The 22,398-nt window shown below is 41.7% G+C and overlaps 1 protein-coding gene and 1 long non-coding RNA gene across 2 annotated transcripts in view; both read left to right on the top strand.

Annotated features, from left to right (window-relative positions):
- Positions 1–6,123, top strand: part of LOC128830382 (uncharacterized) — a 58,656-nt gene extending 52,533 nt beyond the window's left edge. The window contains exon 6 of the long non-coding RNA XR_008443569.1: positions 4,596–6,123. This is a non-coding gene — a long non-coding RNA (uncharacterized LOC128830382). The remainder of the gene's footprint in view (positions 1–4,595) is intronic.
- A 3,826-nt stretch (positions 6,124–9,949) lies between these two features.
- TMTC2 (transmembrane O-mannosyltransferase targeting cadherins 2) overlaps positions 9,950–22,398 on the top strand; it is a 356,223-nt gene continuing 343,774 nt past the window's right edge. The window contains 1 exon segment of the mRNA XM_054027472.1: positions 9,950–10,041. Within this exon segment, the coding sequence (XP_053883447.1) occupies positions 10,035–10,041 (7 nt within the window). The 5' untranslated portion in view covers positions 9,950–10,034.

Genomic DNA, 22,398 nt, shown 5'->3' on the forward strand with positions numbered 1-22,398 from the left:
TGGCATTACATCCCTTCTCCTCCCCCCCCCATCACAGTTCAGGGCAACAGCACCTGTTTTCCCCTTAGTGCTCCAGCAAGGGGACCTATTTTCAGTTTCCAGACCCCTAGCTGTTGCCTCTATTGGGTGGAGGCACATATCCCTCTCGCTTCTGACCAGGGTATTTCCAGGGTGCACATTTCCTTGCCTTCACTGTGTATTTCCCAGCACAGACAGGTTATCCAAGGACACCTTCTTGCTCCTTCTTCAGAGATGGCTAACAGTGGTAATTGTAACAGTTATAAGGCACCACAGAGCACTTCCTATGCAAACCTACTATATTTAAGGTAAAAAGAATTGCAGAGCAAGCATATTAAAAACAATAAAGGAGCTTACGTGCATGCTACTAAGCTTACCAGAAGTAACCCCAACCTTAACATAGATTCTGGCAGAAGCAGGCCTTCAAACCCCTCCATCCCAGGGAATTCTTTGTGTTTACCAGTTCATCGCAGCTTCAGTTTAGAACAAGTCCTCAGTTATATGAGGTCTCAGTAGGCCTAATCTTTCCAATCCTACCTTAAGAATGAGGTCCCTTTCAAACCAGGCTATTTATCCAAAAACTGTTTTAGTCTGTTGGTCCCCTGGGAATCCAGTTAGATCTAGTATATGTGTACCTCTCCAGAGGAGTGGCTTCAAAAGGTTGATAATGGAGGAATTATAATAGCATCCCCGCTCCCTACTAGACGGTGCTAGCACATTAGCATCCCCACCACCATCTTCCAAGATCTCTTCATTGCTCTCACGCGTGTTGTGCTAAATACATCAAACACTTATCCCATGTGGCACATAATGATGAGAAACATTTTGTTTTATCAAAAAGGCACTGCCATCACTCTCCTTCAGTCTTCCAAATGCACACTCCACTGATATTCTGCAACTGCTCATAGTAAAATTCAACCACTCCTTTCTCTGGTCCGATTGTCTAGTGAAAGACTTAATAACTCCACTAATGTCCATAGTTTTCAGGGCAGCAAACACTCCCTTGCTCAGTTCTGCAAACAGGCCCGAGTTTCTAAACATCCTGGCATCATGGATAACTCAAGGCCACCCTATATTAATATTGGTGACTTTTACACAGTGATCAACCAGGTCTTGTAGCACCATGGAGAAAGACCTCTTCCTGTTTATAAAGTTTTTGATCTGATGTGTCAGGTATAGAATGGACATGTGTCCCATCAGCAGTCCATCTACAGTTCAGGAACCCCATCTGTGCAAGCTGTCAATATCTCATGTACTCTGTCAGGCTTTATGAGATGCCAAACTGGTTAGTTACTGACCAGTAGTAATCAGAGGTGATGAACTTCTGGATGGTGATGGCACCTTGCTTCTCCATGCTGAAGGGAACTCTCATGCTTGTGTTTGGCCGTTGCAGCTCCAGGATAAGCTCTGTGTAGATTTCTAGGAAAGTGGCCTTTGTCATCCTGCAGTTCTGCTGTCACTGCTGGTCATCCCAGTTCTACATCACTGCTCTCTCCCACCACTCACTGCTAGTTGACCAAGCTTAGAAGCAAGTGCTCCATTGAATAAAGCTGCTCTAGATAAATGCCTTGTAGAACTAACTGTTCAGTTGCCTCTTCCTCCATTAACTATGCTGCCACTGTATAAAAAGGCCTATGGAACCACCGAGCCAAATCCATCTGCCTGCATGACTGCAAAAGACATATACATCATTCTGTTTGTATTGATGACTGTCATGGTCACAGATCACAGAAGTCTGTTCCCTATACTGCCTGACAGCAGTTCAAAAACGGAACTAGCAAAGTTAATAGATGCCAAGAGAGGAATAATGAGAGTTTGCTAGTTTGGCAGAATTTCTGAAGTTCCCAAAGTGCAATCTGAGAAAAATCACAGAGCACAGAGCTTAGCAGTAGAGTATTGCACCGTGGTATATCTGCCCTGAATGCTGAGTGGTTACTTTGAACAAGTGGAGAGCTGTATGGATGCAATGATTAATAAGGAAAGTTCCTTAAGCTGGCAAACAAAGTGGTATGGATGCACTTCAGTTTGATATAGTTAAATTACTCAACCTAGAGTGAACAAACAAATTGGTGTAATTTCCCTGTGTAGACATGAACTATGTGAGGATAGTGAGCATAGTGAACTTGAGAGTCCTGTGAATATCAACAGGCCCCAAATGCTACATTCTTATCTATGAGTGTTCACACCAAAAGTATATGCATTCAGAGAGGCATGATTCCTCCAGGGGGAAGTAATCTGCTACTTGCTTATATCACTAGCAGATTAGCAGTCCTATTGCTTCATCTCAGCCTTGGCTCTGTTCACTCCCCTCCCTTCTGTGCCTTCTCTACACCCACATATGTGGAATGGAAGTACGGAGAATGCCACCCTTGCTTTTGCCTCTCTCTGTGCAGCAGAAATGTGAGCAGGCCACGCCAGCTTTTGAGGATGAATGTCTTAGTCCCCCTTATGCTTAGACCAGGCCAGGATGTAGCCTTAAATAATTTTACCCCACCCTGGAGTATCTCCTAAATCCACACAGTCTTCCTGAATTCTCAGAACAATCCTTTATTGAAATATACTAATTAAAGCTGTTAGTTCAAATTTAGGCTATGATCTTGCCCTTCATTTTCTCTCCATTGACTAGTTAGACTATGCGTGTGAGTGGAGTAAGTTTCAAGATTAAGCCAATGTCTGAGAGGTTATTTTAAGTGACTCAATTGTAAAGACTTCCTAAAAATTGTATTTCCTTCTGCATGTTATAACTAGATCAAAAGGGATAGATTCCCAGGTGTGGTGAATCTTTAGAATACTTCAGTCAAGAATCCTTGGCACATAGGATCATGTGGTTTACACATGGTCTAACATAGCTTTGAGACCGCTAAATAATTAGAAATAGCACATTTCTGAGGATACAAAGTATATTGAGAAAGGGAAATATCCTCACCCAGATTTTAGCTCTGTGTTCAAATATCTTCAGGTTGTATTGTGTTGTAGCTATTACAGTGAAATAAATGAGCTAATCAAAAAGAAAAGCTGACCCACAAAGTATTTAGGATTTTCAAATTGAGAAACTTATTAGGATTGCAGCAAATAAGGCCCAGATCCACAAAGGTGGATAAATCTTGGGCTTAGGTGCCCAAGTCCCAGTTTCAGCTCCACTACAATCCACAAAACTCCTGCCAAACCCTGTAGATGCCTAAACTCATGCAGCACCTACGTTTTCAAAGTAAAAATTTGCTAGGTGCCTATTTTTCCATCTCTGGGCATGTGCATTGCTGCCTCCTTTTGGGCATCTAAATGCCTATCTCCCATTTAAACGTCAGAGAGATTCACAAATTGAGGAAGATAGGTGTACCGCCACCTACATTGTGTGTGGGGCCCAATCCAGTAGGTATCCTAAGAGGCTGCCTACTGGATCAGGTTCCATTCAGAATCATGTCAGAAAAGGAGGTGATGGTGTTGACCTTATAACTTTTACATCAGTGCTTAGCTCATTTGCCTGGGATGTGGGAGACCCAGGTTCAATTCCCCCCTCTCTGCCAGGAGAGGGAAAAAAAGATTTGAATGAAGGTCTCCCACTTCCCCAGAGAGGGCTCTAACCACTGAACTATGGGATATTTTGATGTGGGCTTTCCTCAGTCTCTCATGTTGAAGCTGTTCCACTGTGGATAAATAATGATTGGAGCAGGGGGACTGGACACGGGGTCTCCCACGTCCCATGGGAGGGCCTTAAACACTAGAGTCATTCTTGCTCTCTCACTCTCTTTGGCCCAAGGCTGTACTGGTCCTGTGGTTGGTTCCTGTTTGTGGATCAAAAGCAGAGATAGGTATCTCCCTGCTCCCTGGTGCCTGGCTCTGAGAAAGGGGCAGAGCTTAGCACACCATCCTCTGGTAGGCATCTCCCATTGGCTAATTTAGGTGGCTGCCCCTCCCCCAGCGTGCTGTCTTTTGTGGATCACATTCTTAGATGCCTATCTCTCCCCATTCATTGTATAGGGAGCTTAAACATCTGACTCGACTTTGTGGATCACAGTGTTGTTCCTGTGATTTTCTGGGTGCCTAAAAGTTAGACGCTGTTACACTCAGCATTCCAACACCTAAGTCCCTTTGTGAATCCCAGCCTAAGTCCCTATTTTTCAGTAAAATAGCTAATCATTTTTCTTCATAGCTGTTAGGAGCTAACACTTATCTATCTATCTCTAAAGAGGTAGAAACCTGCCTTTACCATGCTTCGTTCTTACCAGAGAGGGCAGAGTGAAGCTGCATGATTGCGTGTAATTACATTATCTAAAGCTAAAAATGTTTTTTCTCTCTCTTCCTCCATGAATGTATCAATTCTGCAGCAATACTCTAGCTCCACTGACTGATCTAAAGTAGGAATTGGTGTCTCCTGGAAATATACTTCCTATAAAAGTTACTCTATTGAAATCCTTGCTGAATCTCTTTCTGTTATTAATATAAGTTCATTACATACTTTGTTTATATAGATGGCAATTTACACTGTCCTTTTTCTTACAGATTTCCACTACATTTTACTGTTTTATGGTTGTGAAATGGATTTGCTTTTCTTAATAATTTTATTATTACTATTACAGAATGATTAAAAGAAGAAAGACAATGAAGCTGATTCCCTGGAGAATGAATGGGATCCTGTCAACATGTCAGGAAGCCACATGCTAAGATACCTCCCACCCCCCAAAAAAGACCATAAAATTAAGCAGCTCTATATCTATGAAGCCCTGAGTGATTTTGAGAAAGGCATTTGGTTAAAACTGTTTTCCACACTCCATCTTCTTCTGTAGGTAAATTAAGGGCCAGATTGTGAACCTGTTGCTCACCTCAATAAGCAGTTTCTGACAAAAGTAATTCCATTGATGTCAATGCAATTGCTTGTGAAGTGTTCACAGTCTGGTCCTAGATTTTGATTATAATGAGTTTAGCAGTTCCTCATCTTACTTGATCTAGCTAATTTGTATAGTGTTGTAATTTTTCAGTATATTAACTCCCCAATTAGCCAATCAACGGGGAAAAAAGATATTTTATAAATCCCCAAAATGATTAATTCCATTGTGTGAAATGTAAAGAGATTTTTAGAACTATTACTCAAAACATAACCAATAAATGGTTTATTTGAGTTGGACCACAACTGCCCAGAAATATAAATCTACTTCTTTATCAATGGATGGAATGGCTGAAAGGGGAGTTGTGAAGGTTGGGAAGATGTACTACTTATTTGCACATGTGAGACACAAATTTCAGACATGTTTGTACCTGAATACTTGGATGCTAATATCTAAACTGTATTCTTAAATGTATTCACCCAAATTTGGGTTATTGCTGATTATGTACTATATGTATCTTATGACTTTAAAAACAAACTTTGTATTTGTGGATAAACTAAGCACTATGCCCAGATGTACAGACACTATTTTCTTAACCTGTGCACTATATATTTTTTTAACATTAGCTTTAATGGGAGAGAATTACAAGAACATTAAGTGATTTACTGACAGTGTTCCAAACTTCCCAGTACACGCCTTCATTTAAGTATTCCCATTAATTTGGTTACTTTTTTTAGAACAATCTATTTATCATTGATGTTAAATAGTAATAACACAGCTGAGTGGTATGAAAACTACGCTGTGTTGTTCAGAACTATGCATAATATGTTGTAACACCTAATTGTCTGTGCATGGGTGTAACAACCGATAAAATACAGATATAGACACCTTTTGACAATATTTGTATTGCCATTTAATACTTCAACTGTTCCATTAAATGCAAAATCATTAGAACTTTTCAGGGCTCAGTCTTTCTATTCTTCCTCTGTCCCAAAGGAGTTGGCACAAATATTTTCTGAAAGCCATTGCTCAGCATGGTGTGTAGACTCCAAAGTGTCTATTCAGATCTATCTGTGGTTTTATACCACACTCATCACCGTGGTATCAAAGTCAGCGACCGAATAACCAAATCTGTCACTGCGACAGGCATGTGCTTTTCTACATGCTGTGCCCCAGCTTTATCTTCCAGGATGGTTTAGGTGAAATATATTGAAACACAATAGCTCAGAGTCCTTTTACATTTTATCAGAAGAAAAGATTTCCACGTTGGTGCTAAAGCTGTTAAATTAATTGTGCTCAACATTATTCACAATAAAGCATATAAATGTGCCTACTAAGCTATACAATAGAGTACTTTTTAGGTTGCATAAACTCTAGTCATCTTCACAATTACTGTTATTAATATGTGTTGTTACAACCTTCTTCTTCTATTCCCCATGATAGCAGAGTCAGTGACAATGTGAATTTCTTGAAAAAAAGGTTATTTTGGAAGTGGCTGCTTGGTGTCGGAAGTGAATTCCTAAATTACCTTGCCAGATACCTTTTGATTATCACGTCACATAGTAAGCCTACTGTGAGTCAGAATGAATTATCTGACATTTCCTGATCATATGGTAAAATATATCAGAATGTAATTAATAACACCAGTGCATTCACTATTTTTAACCAACCGAGCAACAGAAGCAACTCTCCTAGCACTCTATCCATGCTGTTATTTCTCTTCTGTGGGGTTATTTCCTGAGTTAGGCAAAGAGCCTATGTCTCCAAGTAGAGTCTTGTAGAGCCCTGTAGCAAAGTCACTGCACCGGCTGCTTCATCTGCTGGGCCACAGCATTTTCTTGTGTGTGGAATACTATAGCTGACATGACATGTAAAGCTTCAGGTGTCGGACACATTCAGCTGTGTGATCGTGTTAACCACATTTCACCCAGCTAAGAAAACACTTTACAATGGCCCTTGTCTTTTATTGGTACAATGGTGCATTGGAAAAGCAAAATGCCTTCCAGTTGCACAGAGAAGGTGGGTGAGGTAATATATTTTATTGGACCAACTTCTGTTGGTGTGAGAGATAAGCTTTAGAGCTACACAAGACCTGAAGAAGAGCTCTGTGTAGCTCCAAAGCTTGTCTCTTTCACTAACAGAAGTTGGTCCAATAAAAGATATCAGGGGGGTAGCCGTGTTAGTCTGTATCCACAAAAACAACAAGGAGTCTAGTGGCACCTTAAAGACTAACAGATTTATTTGGGCATAAGCTTTCAGGGGCAAAAAACCCACTTCTTCAGGCTGAAGAAGTGGGTTTTTAGCGGGAAGAAGTGGATTTTTTACCCACAAAAGCTTATGCCCAAATAAATCTGTTAGTCTTTAAGGTGCCACCAGACTTCTCATTGTTTTTATAAAAGATAGTACCTCATCCACTTTCTCTTAATACCCTGGTACCCACACAGCTACTGCACTGCATTCCAATTGCACAGGCACTGTACACCCTTGTAAGTGCAGTCTACTCCTGCTAAGTAGGGGGTGAAGCCTATAAAGCCTCAGTGGGAAACTGTGCACCTTCAGGAGAGTAGGGACAGCTGCTGCCTACACCTCATGCAGTCTACTCAAAGGTAGGTGGCTTTTTATGCTCCCTCTGCCACTGAATTATCCAGGCTGTGGCTTTAGTAGTAACTCAAATAAAAATTAGAGATCAACCTCAGCTAAACGTTGTCCCCAGGCTTGGTTGTTCCCAGGGGTTCCTTGCAGGACCTCCTCTCTTCCAGCCAGTAGTTCCCCCCCCCCCCACCGCCTCTTTGGGGAAAAATCCCAGCCATTCATATATCCTTCCTGGATAGAGTTGACAAGATGTTTCTGCTGCTATGACCCAGCAGTCATTACCTTGTCTTTTATGCAGGATTTGTTGGGATGGTTCACAGAGGAGCTGGGTCTGAACTCAATCATCTTGTTACAGAGATATACTATGTAGAGCTGACCAGGATTGTCTGGGCAGGTATATAAAATAGGTTCCCAGCTGATTTTTGGAGGCAAGTTTCTTTTTGACAGCTGAGCATGCAGGATCTAGGCCGGGGTAGGCAACCTATGGCAAGCATGCCAAAGGTGGCAGGCGAGCTGATTTTTAGTGGCACTCTCACTGCCTGGGTCCTGGCCACCAGTCCGGTGGGCTCTGCATGTTAATTTAATTTTAAATGAAGCTTCTTAAACATTTTTAAAACGTTGTTTACTTTATATACAATAGTTTAGTTATATATTATAGACTAATAGAAAGAGACCTTCTAAAAACGTTAAAATGTATTACTGGCACCCGAAACCTTAAATTAGAGTGAATAAATGAAGACTCAGCACACCACTTCTGAAAGGTTGCTGACTCCTGATCTAGGTGCTGTACTCTGAGCGGCAGTCGGACCTCTAACCCCCGGCCGGTACCTCCCAGTAGTGGGTTCAATAAGGCTCCCTCAACGCTTTAATACTCTGTACAGCCCGGGGCCTCACGTCTGCAGTGACTGCTCCCGGTGATGCCGACACGCCTGCAGCGAAGCAGCAGGGATGTTTGTGACAGAGCGGTAGGCTTCACAAGAGCACCTCAAGCACAGCCTCTGCAGGGTACATCTACACTACAGCGGGGAGTCGATTTAAGATACGCAAATTCAGCTACGTGAATAGCGTAGCTGAATTCGACGTATTGCAGCTGACTTACTCCGTTGTGAGGATGGCGGCAAAATCGACTTCTGCCGCTTTTTGTCGGCGGCGCTTACTACCACCTCCGCTGGTGGAGTTAGATCCCCGAGAGGTTGATTTCTACCCGCCGATTCAGGCGGGTAGTATAGACCAGACCTTAGAGAGGTCTTAATGGACTTAATCCATCGGGAGGCTGGAGAGAACTGCCTAAAATAATGATAGAGGGGCAATAAAACTTGTTCAAAGCTCCCCAACGTATTGCATACGGTTGGATGTGCAGCTTCCCACTCCTCAGGGACCGCATGATGTGCCACTTCATGGAAACCTTTCAGAAACACATTGAAACGGGGGATCGGTCGGTGTCAAACGGAGGCAACGTTAGCAAACCCTTTGCGGACCCGCACCCTTTTCATGTTGCCATCCCTCCCTGTCCCGTGAATGATTGAAGAGCGTTTCCGTGCATGACTTGTTCCCACCGCCGGGTTCCCAGCACACAGCTAATGTCTGATTTCCACTCCCGCCGCACCCCTCCACATGTGCGCGGAGCTTTCAGGCTTTCGTGCACGCAGCCTGCTAGGCGACTTTCTCTAGGGCCATCATTGTTTTGCAGTTTTAACGACGGGCAGAGCGTGCCGCTAAACGTTACCCACACACAGCGCAACCTCGATCACAGGCTCCTGGGTGCATCCCAGAGACCCAAGTCAGGCCGGTGAAAGCTAAAGGAGCCTCCTTCTCTTCCCCCACAAACGGCCCAGGCTCGCTTCCTATTGTTGAATTTCCAGCTTATTTATACTGGGGGGGTGAGGGGGGGCGGACGGGGGAGTTGTGGCAAGCTGGTGTCAGCCGCGCCCTCGCTATCTCAGCGTCTCTCAGTGTGAAATTGAAGGTGAAAGAGGAGCGGCCAGGCAGGGGCGGGGAGGGGAGAGGAGAGAGGCGGGGAAGGGGCGGGCCGGAGGAGGGTGGCACGCACGCGCGGTGGGAGCTCGGGGGAGAGCCCCACGCGGGTGCTCCCAGAGCCTCGGCAGCGGCTCTCTCAGTTCAGCAGCGAGGGGGGCTTTGGCTGGAGCCAATGAAGAGTGACTGAGCTGCGCCCGGGTTTGGCGGCACAGGCACCCCGGGCGGCGGGCGGAGGAAGAGCAGCGGCTGCTCCGGTTCCCTCTCCCCGGCGCTCCCCGAGCTGCCATGGGTTAAGGGGAGAAGCGGAGAGCGAGGAGCGGGGAACAATAAACCTGCGGCTGCCGCCGGTGCGGAGCGCGGCTCCTGCTGCTGCCCGAGGGCGAGGAGGAGGATGCGGGGCGCGCCGAGCTGAGCCCGGAGCCGAGAAGTGGCCGGAGCCGGGCGGGGAGGAGGAAGAAGTGAGGGGAACGGGGGTGGATGCTTTTTGCCGCTGCCCCGGTGCCGGAGCAGCAGCGGCGGCGGCGGCAGGGGAAGGAGGCGGAGGAGAGATGATCGCAGAGTTGGTGAGCGGCGCCCTGGGGCTCGTCCTGTATCTCAACACCCTGGGGGCGGATTTCTGCTACGATGACAGGTAGGTGGTGCGGGGGGGAGCCATGCAACCCGGCCGCACCGGGAGCCCCAGGAGAGCGCGGCGGGTCTGGGAACAACTTGGGCAGCAGCCCCCGCGGCTCCGCGCTGGCGGAGCCTCCTCTGCTCCAAGCGCCTTCCGCAGGCGCGAACACGGCTCCTGTCCGGGCTCCCTGGCGGGGCCAGAGCGGAGGGGACGCCGCTCACCTGTTGATGGAAGGGTTAGGCAGATCCTTAGTCTGCGGCATCTTCAGAGTTAAATGCATCCCTCGCCACTTTTTTGCCTAGCTAGCATTGTTGGTGCCTGCCATAGACCGGCCCTCTAATGCCCAAGCTGCCCCGCTGTCAGGACTCGTGTAGATCAAGTTTGTTTATTCTAAACAGGGAATTAAACAGCAAGAAGAGAGAACAGAAAAGCGGTGTGAGCGGGGGGCAAGGCGAGCTGCTGTGTGTCCTAACAAACTGCGACTTTCTCTGACACCCCCCCCCCTCCCCGTTTGCAAGCGCTTAAGTTTTGGGGAACGGAAATCTCTGCTCGGTGGGCATTGAGTGCATGAACGTTGTATGTGTATATATGTTACTGTTTGTGTTTGCGTGTGTGTATATATTTTACTTAGTATAACAAAAACCCATTAAACGATGTAACGTCTGGGCTGGGAAGGAAGATTCACCCCCGCCCCCCGGTCTCCGTAATAGATCTCTTCCCTCCAGTGATTCCTCTTGTTTCTGTGACAATCTGATTTCCTGAGCGTTTGACAGAGAGCGCGCGCGCACACACACACACACACACACACAGACCCCGCTGCTTTAACTTTGCACTGTACTTATTGCAAGTGCATACTGCGTGTGTGTGCAGTGCCCGCTGAAGATCTGATGAGCAGCGCTTCTAAACGCATTTAGTTTTCATTTTCATTGTGCAGCTTTAGTTTGTGTGTTCAACATTCCTTTATGCTAATTAGCAAAGATGAAGTCCCTGGGGCTTGAAGTTGTCTTTTGCATTCGGGTTAGTTTGGGCAGCTAATGAGACCTGAACTGTGTTGTCAAAGAAACTGCATCGATTGCTGGAAAATGTCATGGTTGTGCTGGTGTCTCTACCTATTTCTTTCCTAAATGTACTTGTGTTTAGAAACTGATGAAAAGCTCCATTAGCAATTAGGGAACATTCCAATTTGTGCCTTTTCCGGTGACTTAATCTGATTACAATTAAAACAGATGCATAATTAAAATATATTAGGGAGAACAGCACGCCTGGCTAAACTTATTAACCATCCTGGGGTGTTTCATGCTCCATTGAAATTGAACCATCCAAAAAGTGAGCATAGATTTACTTTGACAGCTTTTCATCAGCCTCTCTCTGCTTTGGAAAGTGAATTAATCCTTTGGGTTAGGGTGAGTTGGTGATTGGGATTCGGCAGAGTGGCTTTATGTGGAAGCGATGCTGCTTGAATCCTCCTATCTAGTAGTAACTGGCCACCGCAGTATGTTGGAGTCCTAGCCAAACTTAAAAAGTGAATATATGTGTATATAACGTAAAGGTCAGTGATTTATGTTTCATATGCACATTGATCGGCAACAAACATTTCCAGCTGGAGTCTAAGGGTATTAACCTTTTGGAGCTTTCATTTAGGTAGGGTGTGTGAGGGGCAAGATTGAGAGGGGGAAATGACTAAGGCAGAGCTATTGCTAGATAACTTGTTCCAAACTTTCAGGCACATTAATGGGAAGGGAAAGGAAAGGATCAGTTATGGCTTTGATTAGTCAATTGCCTTGGGAAATAGTCTCTGTACTGGAGTCAATTAATTACTGAATTTGGAATTTTCTTGCATTCTCTTACAGAGTATAACAGTGCACCTGCCATAGTTAAGGTCTACCACAGTTTCCAGAATAAACCCCTTTTTTCGAGGGTTCCTACTATTATACTGAAACTGAATGCCAAGTTTCAATTGTGATCCAGCATTTTAGCCCTGGAACAGTTTACTTTACAGTTTGACTGTAAGCATTCAAAGTTTAATCCTTCAAGTCAATTACATGTATTAGAAGAAGGTATGTGTGGTAGTTAAAATATTCTAGTTTGTCAGCCCTCCAGTTTTATATAGTGCTTCTTGTTTGTTTTAAAATGCCTTTAAAAAAAACACAAAGAAGAAAAATCTTCTATTTTGAAATGTAAAGTCTGATTTAGCTCAACTGAAAATGGGGAATTTTTTTGACACACTGACACTATCTGAACCCATCCCGTTATACTTAAGAACTGTAGGAATTTTGGAATAGTGTATTTATGTGAACTTAAGTAGCATGTATTGCAAAACTGGGTTGTTTAAGGACGTGGTATAAATCTTTGCTTCTACTGGCCAGTCCAAATTAGCTAAGATTGCAATGTCGTTTGAAATACTACTTAGCATTATTGATGTGGCGGTCAAGGTCTCTTGATCCTACCATAATTGTGTCTTAATACCATTAGAAAATATTAGTGATGTTTAATTGCAGGCCATCTCTGAAAGTATGGAAAAGATAATCACATGGTATCCTCTTAACATTAATCTCACACAGTTTAAATTAAATTCTAAAATACGGGTTTGTTTATGTCTTTAGCTTTTAAATAAATTAAACACTTCTAGTAGCTGTAACTAAAAAATAGCAATTCACTGGGGTGCACTGAACTCCAATTAATGACATTTCTGTACAATAGGTCATCTAATTAGCACATTTTCAACTACCACACTGAAAGGGTCAGGAAAAACAAATGTTGCAAGATAGTAATAGCTTTTACTAGCTCATCCACATGTTTAAAAATGGGATTCTCAGACCTAAAATGTTCTTTTAACTGTAATCGCAGAATGGCACTGCCCTACAGGAGCCTTCTTGAAAAGTAATACTAGATAAGGAGGTCAGTGCTGGAACTGCAGGACACAGCACCCCATGTGGGAGATGGATCATGCTTCTAACGTTAAGTGAATCAAGATTGTGCATTTAAGCTTGGAAACCGTAATGTTTGTTTCAGGAGGGCATCATGTTACCATCACTTTTTCTATTTCCTTTTCCACTACTTTGAAATTATATCAGAATCTGTTCTTTATTTATATATATATCAAGCTTACTATATAAAAGGTGTCTGTAATTGCTTTCTGTATTTTTTTTTTAATGTAGGTTGGTTAAGATTAAGTGGCATCGTAAAAACTTCTTATAGCAAAATCAATTTCCCTATGGTAAAACTTAATATTTTAAAGGCTTCATGATACCATACTGAAAACTGTGCATGATGGGGATATAACAAACTTACCTAGTCTAAGCTTTATTGTTTTATATCAAAGGGCTCAATATTTCTATTTTTCTCCCCTCTCACCTCATTCATCCAGTTAAATTGAAATGGAATGAATTTAAAGTCTTTGGTTAAGAAATATAATAAGAAAATCTGTACATCCCTTCCTTTAATTATAAATCCATATAATTTATGTGAAGTGTACTTGAAAGCTATACTTGTCTGTGGAATATTAATAAGGAGAAGGAACACGTGTTGGTTTTCTTATGGTTCAGACTGGGTATTGAAAACTTTGAATGAACTAGTGGCAACTAAACCAAAGTTCAGTATAATGGAGGGAGTCCCACCGTTTTTCTATTTTCCTCTAATCCCAGAAAATTCAAATGATGCATGCAGAATTTACAAAAGCAAGTTTCTTTTCCTCCTCTCTGCAGTAATTTTCCTAAAAGGTCTTGATGTTTCTATATTGCATGCTTGGATCATGTGGAAAGACTCCCTCTCTTCATCTAGAAAACAAGGTAAATATTTTTCCAATTATCTCCCTATTTGGACAGTTGATCATTGGGAGATAGGGAGAAAATTATACGAAAGAACAAGTTGAATAGGGAGTATAATACTTAAATGTTTGTGATATACCACATTCCTGGTTAACACAGGTTTAGCTGAGCAAAATCAGTTGGAACTGATACAGCTGTATTGGGGGAAGGTAATTCCCATGACTGGGCTGTGTTGAAGATTTTCTTGCTGTTTGTTGCCGTGTGTTTAAATCCAATTTCTTTCCAGATTAAGGGGGCTAATTTCCAGTCATGTACATGAAATTCTCATTCACGGTAATGAGAATTGCACTTATGTACCAGTATGACAGGGAAGATGTCTGCTGCTGCAATTAGACTATCACACTTGCACAATTGCTTTTGGTTACCCCCTTGTGCTTGACTTTAAATTGCAGTTTTTGTTTATCTGGCTATTGGGTGCTTTGTTGTGATGGTGTAGTCCGTGGTGTAACTTGTGCTAGGTCACTGTCAGTGTACAACTAGGGTGTGCAAGATTTAGTGCTTCTGGTACCTAAGCACCAGAAGAGGAGGGATACCTTAGTGTTTTGAGCATTGACCTGCTAAACCCAGGGTTGTGAGTTCAATCCTTGAGGGGGCCATTTAGGGATATGGGGCAAAAATCGGTTGGATGACTTAATTGGGGATTGGTCCTGCTTTGAGCAGGGCGTTGGACTAGATAATCTCCTGAGGTCTCTTCCAACCCTGATATTCTATGATACCTGAGATCATACATCGCTGCAGTGACCATCTGAAAAACAACTCCTCCATTGAAGTGTTTTTGCTCTTCTACCAAGTACTTGAAGAAAGGCTCATTTTAAGGATAGTATTAGATGACCTTTTTACCTTAAGTGATTAGGTAATCCTGTAGACCATTCATAAAACTGATGCATTTGAAAATACCTACAATTTTTTTTAAATAGATGTCCTTTGCATAGACAGATGGAATTCCATTGTTCACCCTTACTTACAATAGTTATCATAGACAAATGTAGACTGCATGCTATCCCCAAGTTTTACAATTTTGATTTATAAATCAAGAAGTTAAAGTGAATTACATGAGAAGAAATTCTTTGTAAGGTAGCCTTTTTATGAACTAATCACTTGGGGAAAACAGCAATTTATATGAATAATAGAAGGTATGTTTCCCACCTTTATTGCATAGGAGGTTTATTCAATCAAATAAAATACAATAGACCAGATTTTTAGTTTATGCTATATTCTGTTTAGTAAGCACAAATTGAACTGCCATGCTGATGGGAAATGATTTCAAACAGCTCTCTTCCATAGTTTCTGCTTAATGCTTCAACCTGTGTCAAGTCTTAGTATACATTTAAGATATTTATTATCTGAAACTATTGCTCAATTTAAAATTTAAGCTGAATCCATACACTATTGCACTGTACCTCTGTTGGGCCTGCCACATGAGATTTAATCTAGCAAGTGACCCAAATACATGCACTGGAAGAACAAGTATAAGTACACTAGGGAAAACTGCTTGCCATCTGTCTCTTAGTTGATCTTTATGTATATTTGATTATTAATTTACATTTATGATTTTTAGAGTCCTTTGTCTTGTCATCTACACTTAATTTTTCAGTTCTAATGCACTGTCCTGGAAACACTGAGGTTCCTGCTGTTATAATTGTCAAATGGGTGCAACCTGTCAGATTCCAACAGTGGGATTAAGACGGGGAATTCGTGTAGTTTATCTTCCTAACCCCTTCTTTTCTCCCTCCTGCTCGGCATTCTAAATGTGCTTATTTAAAATGGCCATGATGATAGCAGTTATTTGAAGCTGTGGCCTTTAACACATTGATAGAGGAGAATGTACTCCAGAACAGATGCCTGCATAATCTCAGCTAAGGAGACTAACCATTTTCAAGTGGTATAATTAAAAGCAACCAAGCAAACAAAATACCTGATCATGAAGCTTGATGAATCTATTGCATTGATATTTCTCATATTATTCCATTTTCCAGTGCTAACACACAGTGGGTGCCATCGTAATATTGTTTGTTTGTTTTGTTTTTGTTTTAAAGCATTATGCATTGAATGAGTCAGCTTTTGTTGCTTAATCAATCTAGATATTCTTCATCCAGAAGAATGACATTTGTGACTCTTTAGTAGGAATGCCATGGTATAGATTCAGAAAGTTGATTGCTGTTTGGAATTTCTATACATCACAAATAAGAGGCAAACTTTCAGGTTCTTAATGAATGTACAGCAGTCATGTAAAGCATGAATCCTGTCCCCCTCTAGTATCTAGTCCACAGTGGATAATTGTTTGTTTCTAGATTTGATAAGACTCTCTGTATTGGAGTCATTGGCTAGTTATTTACTTGATTATTACCTGTTCTGTTCATTCCTTCTGAAGCACCTGGGATTGGCCACTGTCGGAAGGCAGGATACTGAGCTAGATGGACTGACCCATTCTTATGTTCTTACCTCATCTTCGGGAAGCTCATTCCACTCATGATAGAGTTCCAAATTTAAGTGTTTTATGGAATATTAACATCATATTAACTTGCCAGAGTGGAAGACATTCATAAGGCTCAGAAATCCCCTCTATTTCTCAAACATCTGCTTTATCTGTAAGAAAGGAGTGCTAATTTAGAACTACCTGTGGCACTTCTCTTTCCCCACCTTTCTCTTTTATTCCTCTTCTAACTTCGAGGTCTCTGAGGTTGCTTTTGGAGCAAGATTTGTTACAGATTCATGGAATTATGCCTCTAGTTTACATGTGCTTGCTGCTGAAGCTCTAGGTTCAGTGCACTTGATAACTTGTGGTAGAGATTGTTACAAACATACAGTCAAACTTCAAGTAGCAAGTAAAATAATTTTGAACATGGAGGAAGCTCTTTCACTTGTTTAACTGGTGCAACATTTGCTTAAAGCATGCTGACACCCATTAAAACTAAATCCCTTCTTTGGTAGCATGGTCAATGAGCTTGTTAGCTTTGCATTTCCCCATTATGTGTGTTTTACAGATTTGTCTGAATTTTTATCCCTTAAAAAATAAAAAGTATCTATCTATCTACCTACCTACATTTTGAGTTTTCCCCCAGTTTTGTTGACCTAGAATACCTGTATCTTTATGTGGAGTCTCAAATTTTATATTGGTTGTTCTACATCTTTGGTCATGGACATCCTGGCCTCTAGCATGCTGAAATGGTTTTGGAATGCTTCTTGATTGTTGATCTCTATTGCTGACCTTTGAGGTTTGGCAACCTTTTGAACTGCTTGTGCTCTCTTGACTTGCATCATGAATGGTCACATGTATTCTGCTTAGCTGCCTTCAAAGATCTGAGCATATTCTGCAGGTGAGTTGTTTATGTCAACAAGACGCCATGCAGTGCTGCAAGGTTTCAGTCCACCTCTAGAAGTTCAGATTCTCACGTCACATTTGTTTGGACCTTCATGGTCCTTTAAGGTTAAAGAAAGGAGTTCATATTTTCAGTTTTTCATGAATGGATAAGGTGGTATCTATACTGGTTGCAGCATGTTTAACTAAAAATGGTTGAGCTGACAAATGGTATCACTGTGCCTTCTGTTGGTGCTTCAGCACATTTGATGTAGTGATTGAGATGCTGTTACTCCTATCTGATCTGATGAACATGTAGCTTATTAGGAAAAAACAACACTGAGGACTATAGGGATGGCAAAGGATAGGAACAAGCAGACCTAAGTCTGGCCTTCATATGAAGGATCTCAATATTCTATTACTGCTTTTTGTTTTACACACTGAGCAAATCTATACTTAAAATCCAACAAAACTGTTGGGTACTCCTGTTCCTTAACTGTGACCACTACTCACTGTATCCGGTATTCACTGCACTCCAGGGTCTCGTGTTACTTTCCAGTGCAGAGAGAAGGAAAAGTAGTGAGGAAATCCTGAATTCTAATCCTGGCTCTGACATCTTCCTGTGGCCATGTGCAAATTACTTAATCTTTCTATCTTAGTTTTTCCGTCTGTAACCTGGGGCTAATTGGCAGGAGGATAAATCACCATGTAAATGATGAGTATTATCTCTTAGTGCTCACTCACCTCCTTTATGGTCATCACCTTATGTTGTATTCTCAGTTCTTGCCATTTGTTTATTGTGTTTTCTGGCGTTGAAACTATTTATTTTGACTGAGCTCTATATTTTCAGTTCATTTGCTCTTCAGTGGCTTTACCACAAATGGCTCAGATTCATGCTTTAACACCCTTACAAAATCAGTGTAATATTTAAGTGTGTGCGTATGTGTGTATATTGTAATATATGAGTACAATAAAATAAAATATAGGTGTTTTCCTTGCTGCCCACCTTTAACTTTTTCTCCCTAATACCTCAAAAAGGAGACCTTGTGTTTTGGCGTCTGCCATTCCAGCAGAGAACTGGATGAACCTCCCTTTGAAACCAGTCAATGTGGCTCCTTAATTCATCTGTAAGGGTCATTGTTGAGTGACTCAAAGCACTTCCTCCTCTCCAGGAGCTAAGACTATTGCCTCAGGAATGCTTTCAGTCCCAGCTGGTCCAGGAAGCCTGAGACTGACAGGTAATTGAAGCAGGATTTTCCGCATGGCAGTACAAAGCATTGCCACTACACAACTGGTCTGGTCTGTGGGATCCCCTTTTTATTTATAGATCTGTCTAATAGACAAAAGGAAGCTTGAGCTTTTGACCCATAGCTCAAGAGAGAGGAGACAATCTTGCCTTCGGCACTACAGGTTTATGAAAGTCCTTTGCTTTCTGAATTTAACAATGTACATCTTGGCAGTTGTGGTCAGAAGAATCTTGTGTGGTTTTAACTTTTAAGTACTCTCACTTCAGTTAGCTAGTACAGTACTAACTTGGTAAGAGAGCAACAAAAGCACTGTAAACAAGAAGGCCATTGTTATAAATTATGTACCTGTGTCTCTGAGATGTCATCTTCACATAGTGGCTAACTAAGTGCTTACTTCCATGCAGAAGCATTGTTCATTTGTCACTCTCTGAAATAGCACATAGGCTCTTCCTAATAACTTTCTAAGAATGATACTGATTATTTAGTTTGGCATCAAAAAGTCAGAGTTCATTGTTTGGGATTCCATGTATGGGCAGCAAAAAGCGCTAAAAAATGCTTCTCTTTTTCTGAATTCATCTACTAAGACTACATATTAAATGGTTTTAAGATGGAGGAATGATTTGATGGGAGAGTGAGGGAGAAAAGACAGTTGTAATCAGCAAAATCTTATCTTTTTTAAAAGGTAGGGTTTGTTTACACTGCAGATGCTACAGTATCGCAGCCATAGTGTTATAATGTAGACACTACAGCGATGGAATGGTTTTTTCCATCCACCCCATTAATCCACCCTCTCGAGAGGTGGTAACTAGATTGACGGAAGAATTCCATTGACCTAGGGTGTCTATACTGGGGTTTAAGTCCCTTTAATTACATCTCTGGGAGATAACAGGTTTGGCATAAGTTTTAAGTGTAGACGAGGCCTTAGTGTTTGCAACAAGAAAATAAGTAGGGTGACACATGAAAGTAAACAAGGAACTTCCCTTCACAAAAATAGGGTTCAACCAACCTTGTAGCCTATAGGTATTTGCTAGGTAAGGCATAGGTATAAGTTAAGGCTGTAACACAATGAGCCTATAAGTGTGAAGGTTTGTAAGACAATAGCTTAGCTAAACTAAACCAGGACTAAAGCCCCCAAAAGCCTTCATGTAAACAGCTAGCCAGGAGGAACCCTAGATCATAAGATATCATGAGATTAAATGCGGTAATAAACAAGTAAGATTAAACTGCTGACAAGTAACCAGAAGATGCCAGTTGCTATCAGCTTTAGATATTTTAAGGTAGGAACATCAGCAGATGAGTGATGGCAAGAATGACTGGTAACTAATTGATGTATATGCTAATAAACTTGAGGTAAAAGGTCTAGTAACCTATGGGAGACAAGCACCCCAACATTAATAGGGTGAGGAAATATAGATAAAGAAAAGGAGCAGAACCCCCTACTTAATATACGTTAAGCATAGTGGATGTCAGTGTTTCAAAAGCATTCCCCTCTATCTGTCTCTCAAATAAACATTTGGCCTGATCTAGATCTCATTAGTCAATGGAAAGATTCACATTGACTCTCTCTAATGGAGTCCAGATCAGGTCCATAGTTTTTCCTCCAACTATCTGTGCAAAGGGGATAACAGAGTTGAAGTTGTTTACTGGGAGCTAGGTAATACTTCCTCTGTACCTGTCACCGACTAATGTCCTAAACATTTTAAAACTCTGCTCTGATCTCATCTCTTACTTTAGAACCATTAAATTGTGATGGTGCTGGTTTCCTTTTCCTATCACTAACTTCCAGCATAGTGTTGACTTCAGTTACTGTAGCCATTTTCGGTGTGATTCTGCCAAAGTGTACTTTGTTGTATTTATTATATTGTGTTCTTAGACTGCCCCCAACCCTAGGGTCTCTGTTCAAATTATTATGCTGCGATCAAACACCTGACTTGTTTTGTAGTCAAGTTCATCATAATTTTCATGCATGTATGTGTATTTCTGACAAATTAAATGTCTTATCTGCAGGCATGGATTTGTTATATTGTTATGAGACAAAACACACATGACCTGGAATGGGGAGGTAGAGGTTCGGACCTAAAACCTGGACCAATATTTTCAAAACCGTCTAGTGATTTTTGGGTGCCCAACTTGACAACTTAAGGAGGCTATTTTTTTTTCTCCAGAAACTTGCATCCTCTGAAAGTCAAGCAGATAAAATCACCAGCTACTTTTGAAAATCTTTGCCTTGCTCTTTTGGAGTATGTCTACACAGCAAAGAAAAACCTGCTGCTGGCTTGTGCCAGCTGACTCGGGCTATAGGCTGGTTCATTGCTGTGCAGATTTCTGATCTGGAGCCTGGGCTCTGGGACCCTCCTACCCCCAGAGTTCTAGAGCCTGAGTCCGGAAGTCTATGCTGCAATGAAACAGCTGGCAGCCAGAGCTCCTTGAGTTTGGGGTTTTCCTTGCTGTGTAGACATACCCCATGTTCTACCATAGGACTCCAACGGTATTTCTATTTTGTTTTTGTCTTATGAGTGCTATCACTTAACTGATGGTAATAGAAGATCCTATACGCTGCCTGTGGGCTGGCCCCTCGAGGGTGATACCACTGACTCAAACACAACAAACTAGCACACTAAATAGTACGCTGCTGCACAAACACTTGAGGAAAACTGCTTCTTAAAATGCACTCCACATATGCCTTCAGTCTGATCTGCCCCATATCAACTCCCCTTCTGTCCTGTGCATACTTGAAGCCTTTTGATGGTATCATAAAACCAAATTGGGCACATGGCATTATACAACGTAACAACACTCAAGGGCTGCAACAAGTTAAATTTGTGACTAATTGGCCCGTCTATTGCAATGGACCTGTGAAATGAATATGTACTTTAAAAGTGTGATTCTACTCTGAAATTGTAGTAAAAATGGCTTAGTGACATTATAATTGTTTCTCAATGCATTTGTATTGGGTTGTCTCATTGACAATTAAAATTGTTTTCCTAACTGCTGTTCATGCAGTGCTGGAGCAGTGCCACTGTCGTGCTTGTAGTGTAGACATACCCTAACAGATTAAACCTCTTAAGACCGCTGAAGTTTTAGTCTCACAGATGGAGACACTTGGTGAAAACCTGGTGCCAGTTGAAGTCAGTGGGAATTTTGCTATTGATTTGGTAGGGCCAGGATTTCACCAGTAGCTGTGTGGCCTTGGGCAAGTCCCTGAAAGCAGTGACAGAGCCAGGACTGGATTTCTGGTTCCTAGTCCTGTGCTTGGTTCACCGCTCTGTGCTGCCTCTCAAACACCCCCTCTTCCCTCCCCAAAACCTCCACCCCATCTGAAAATGTATTTTCACATACATGATCTGACTTCTAAGATTTGGTCTAGTCTGGAAAATCTTCTATTAACAATCTAAGATCCTTGTCATAGATAAATTTCATAAACATTTAGGCCCCGATCCTGCCATATGGTGTGAGCAGTTGGATTCCTATGGGGTCTGACTGTGGATCTAATTGCAGGATCAGAGCCTTAATATGTAAATGAATAATAATACTAATTAATAATTACAGGTGAGTCTTGGTAACATCAGTCTTAAATTAAGTCTCAGCATTTATATACTTGTACAAGAGGAAATTTTTAAAGGTGATATTTTTTTGGGAAGGAGGTGTTTGTTTTACAAGTTAACTTCAGTTGCGGTAGGAATTGTGGAAAGTGTTTTTCATTTAAGCAATTAACTATTCTTTAACTAAACTTGCTGATCAATTACAGTGTTTAAATTAAAAACAACAACCTCCCCTGCAAATAAACATTAATTCAGATCAAAGACAATTTTTTCCCCAGTAGCTAAATAAATAAATAAACAAACAAAAAATCATCTAAACACTGCTTGGCTGCATGTGATGAAATTTGCAAAAAGAACGAGTGCTAAGCCGAGTGCTGAAAAAATTTAATCAGGCAAAATGGTATTTTTATGTGTAGTAGTTAGTTTTTCATAAAAGTTCCATTTATTTATAGCTTATTTGT

This window comes from Malaclemys terrapin, chromosome 1 (assembly GCF_027887155.1).
Source record: "Malaclemys terrapin pileata isolate rMalTer1 chromosome 1, rMalTer1.hap1, whole genome shotgun sequence".
Lineage (NCBI taxonomy): Eukaryota > Metazoa > Chordata > Testudines > Emydidae > Malaclemys > Malaclemys terrapin.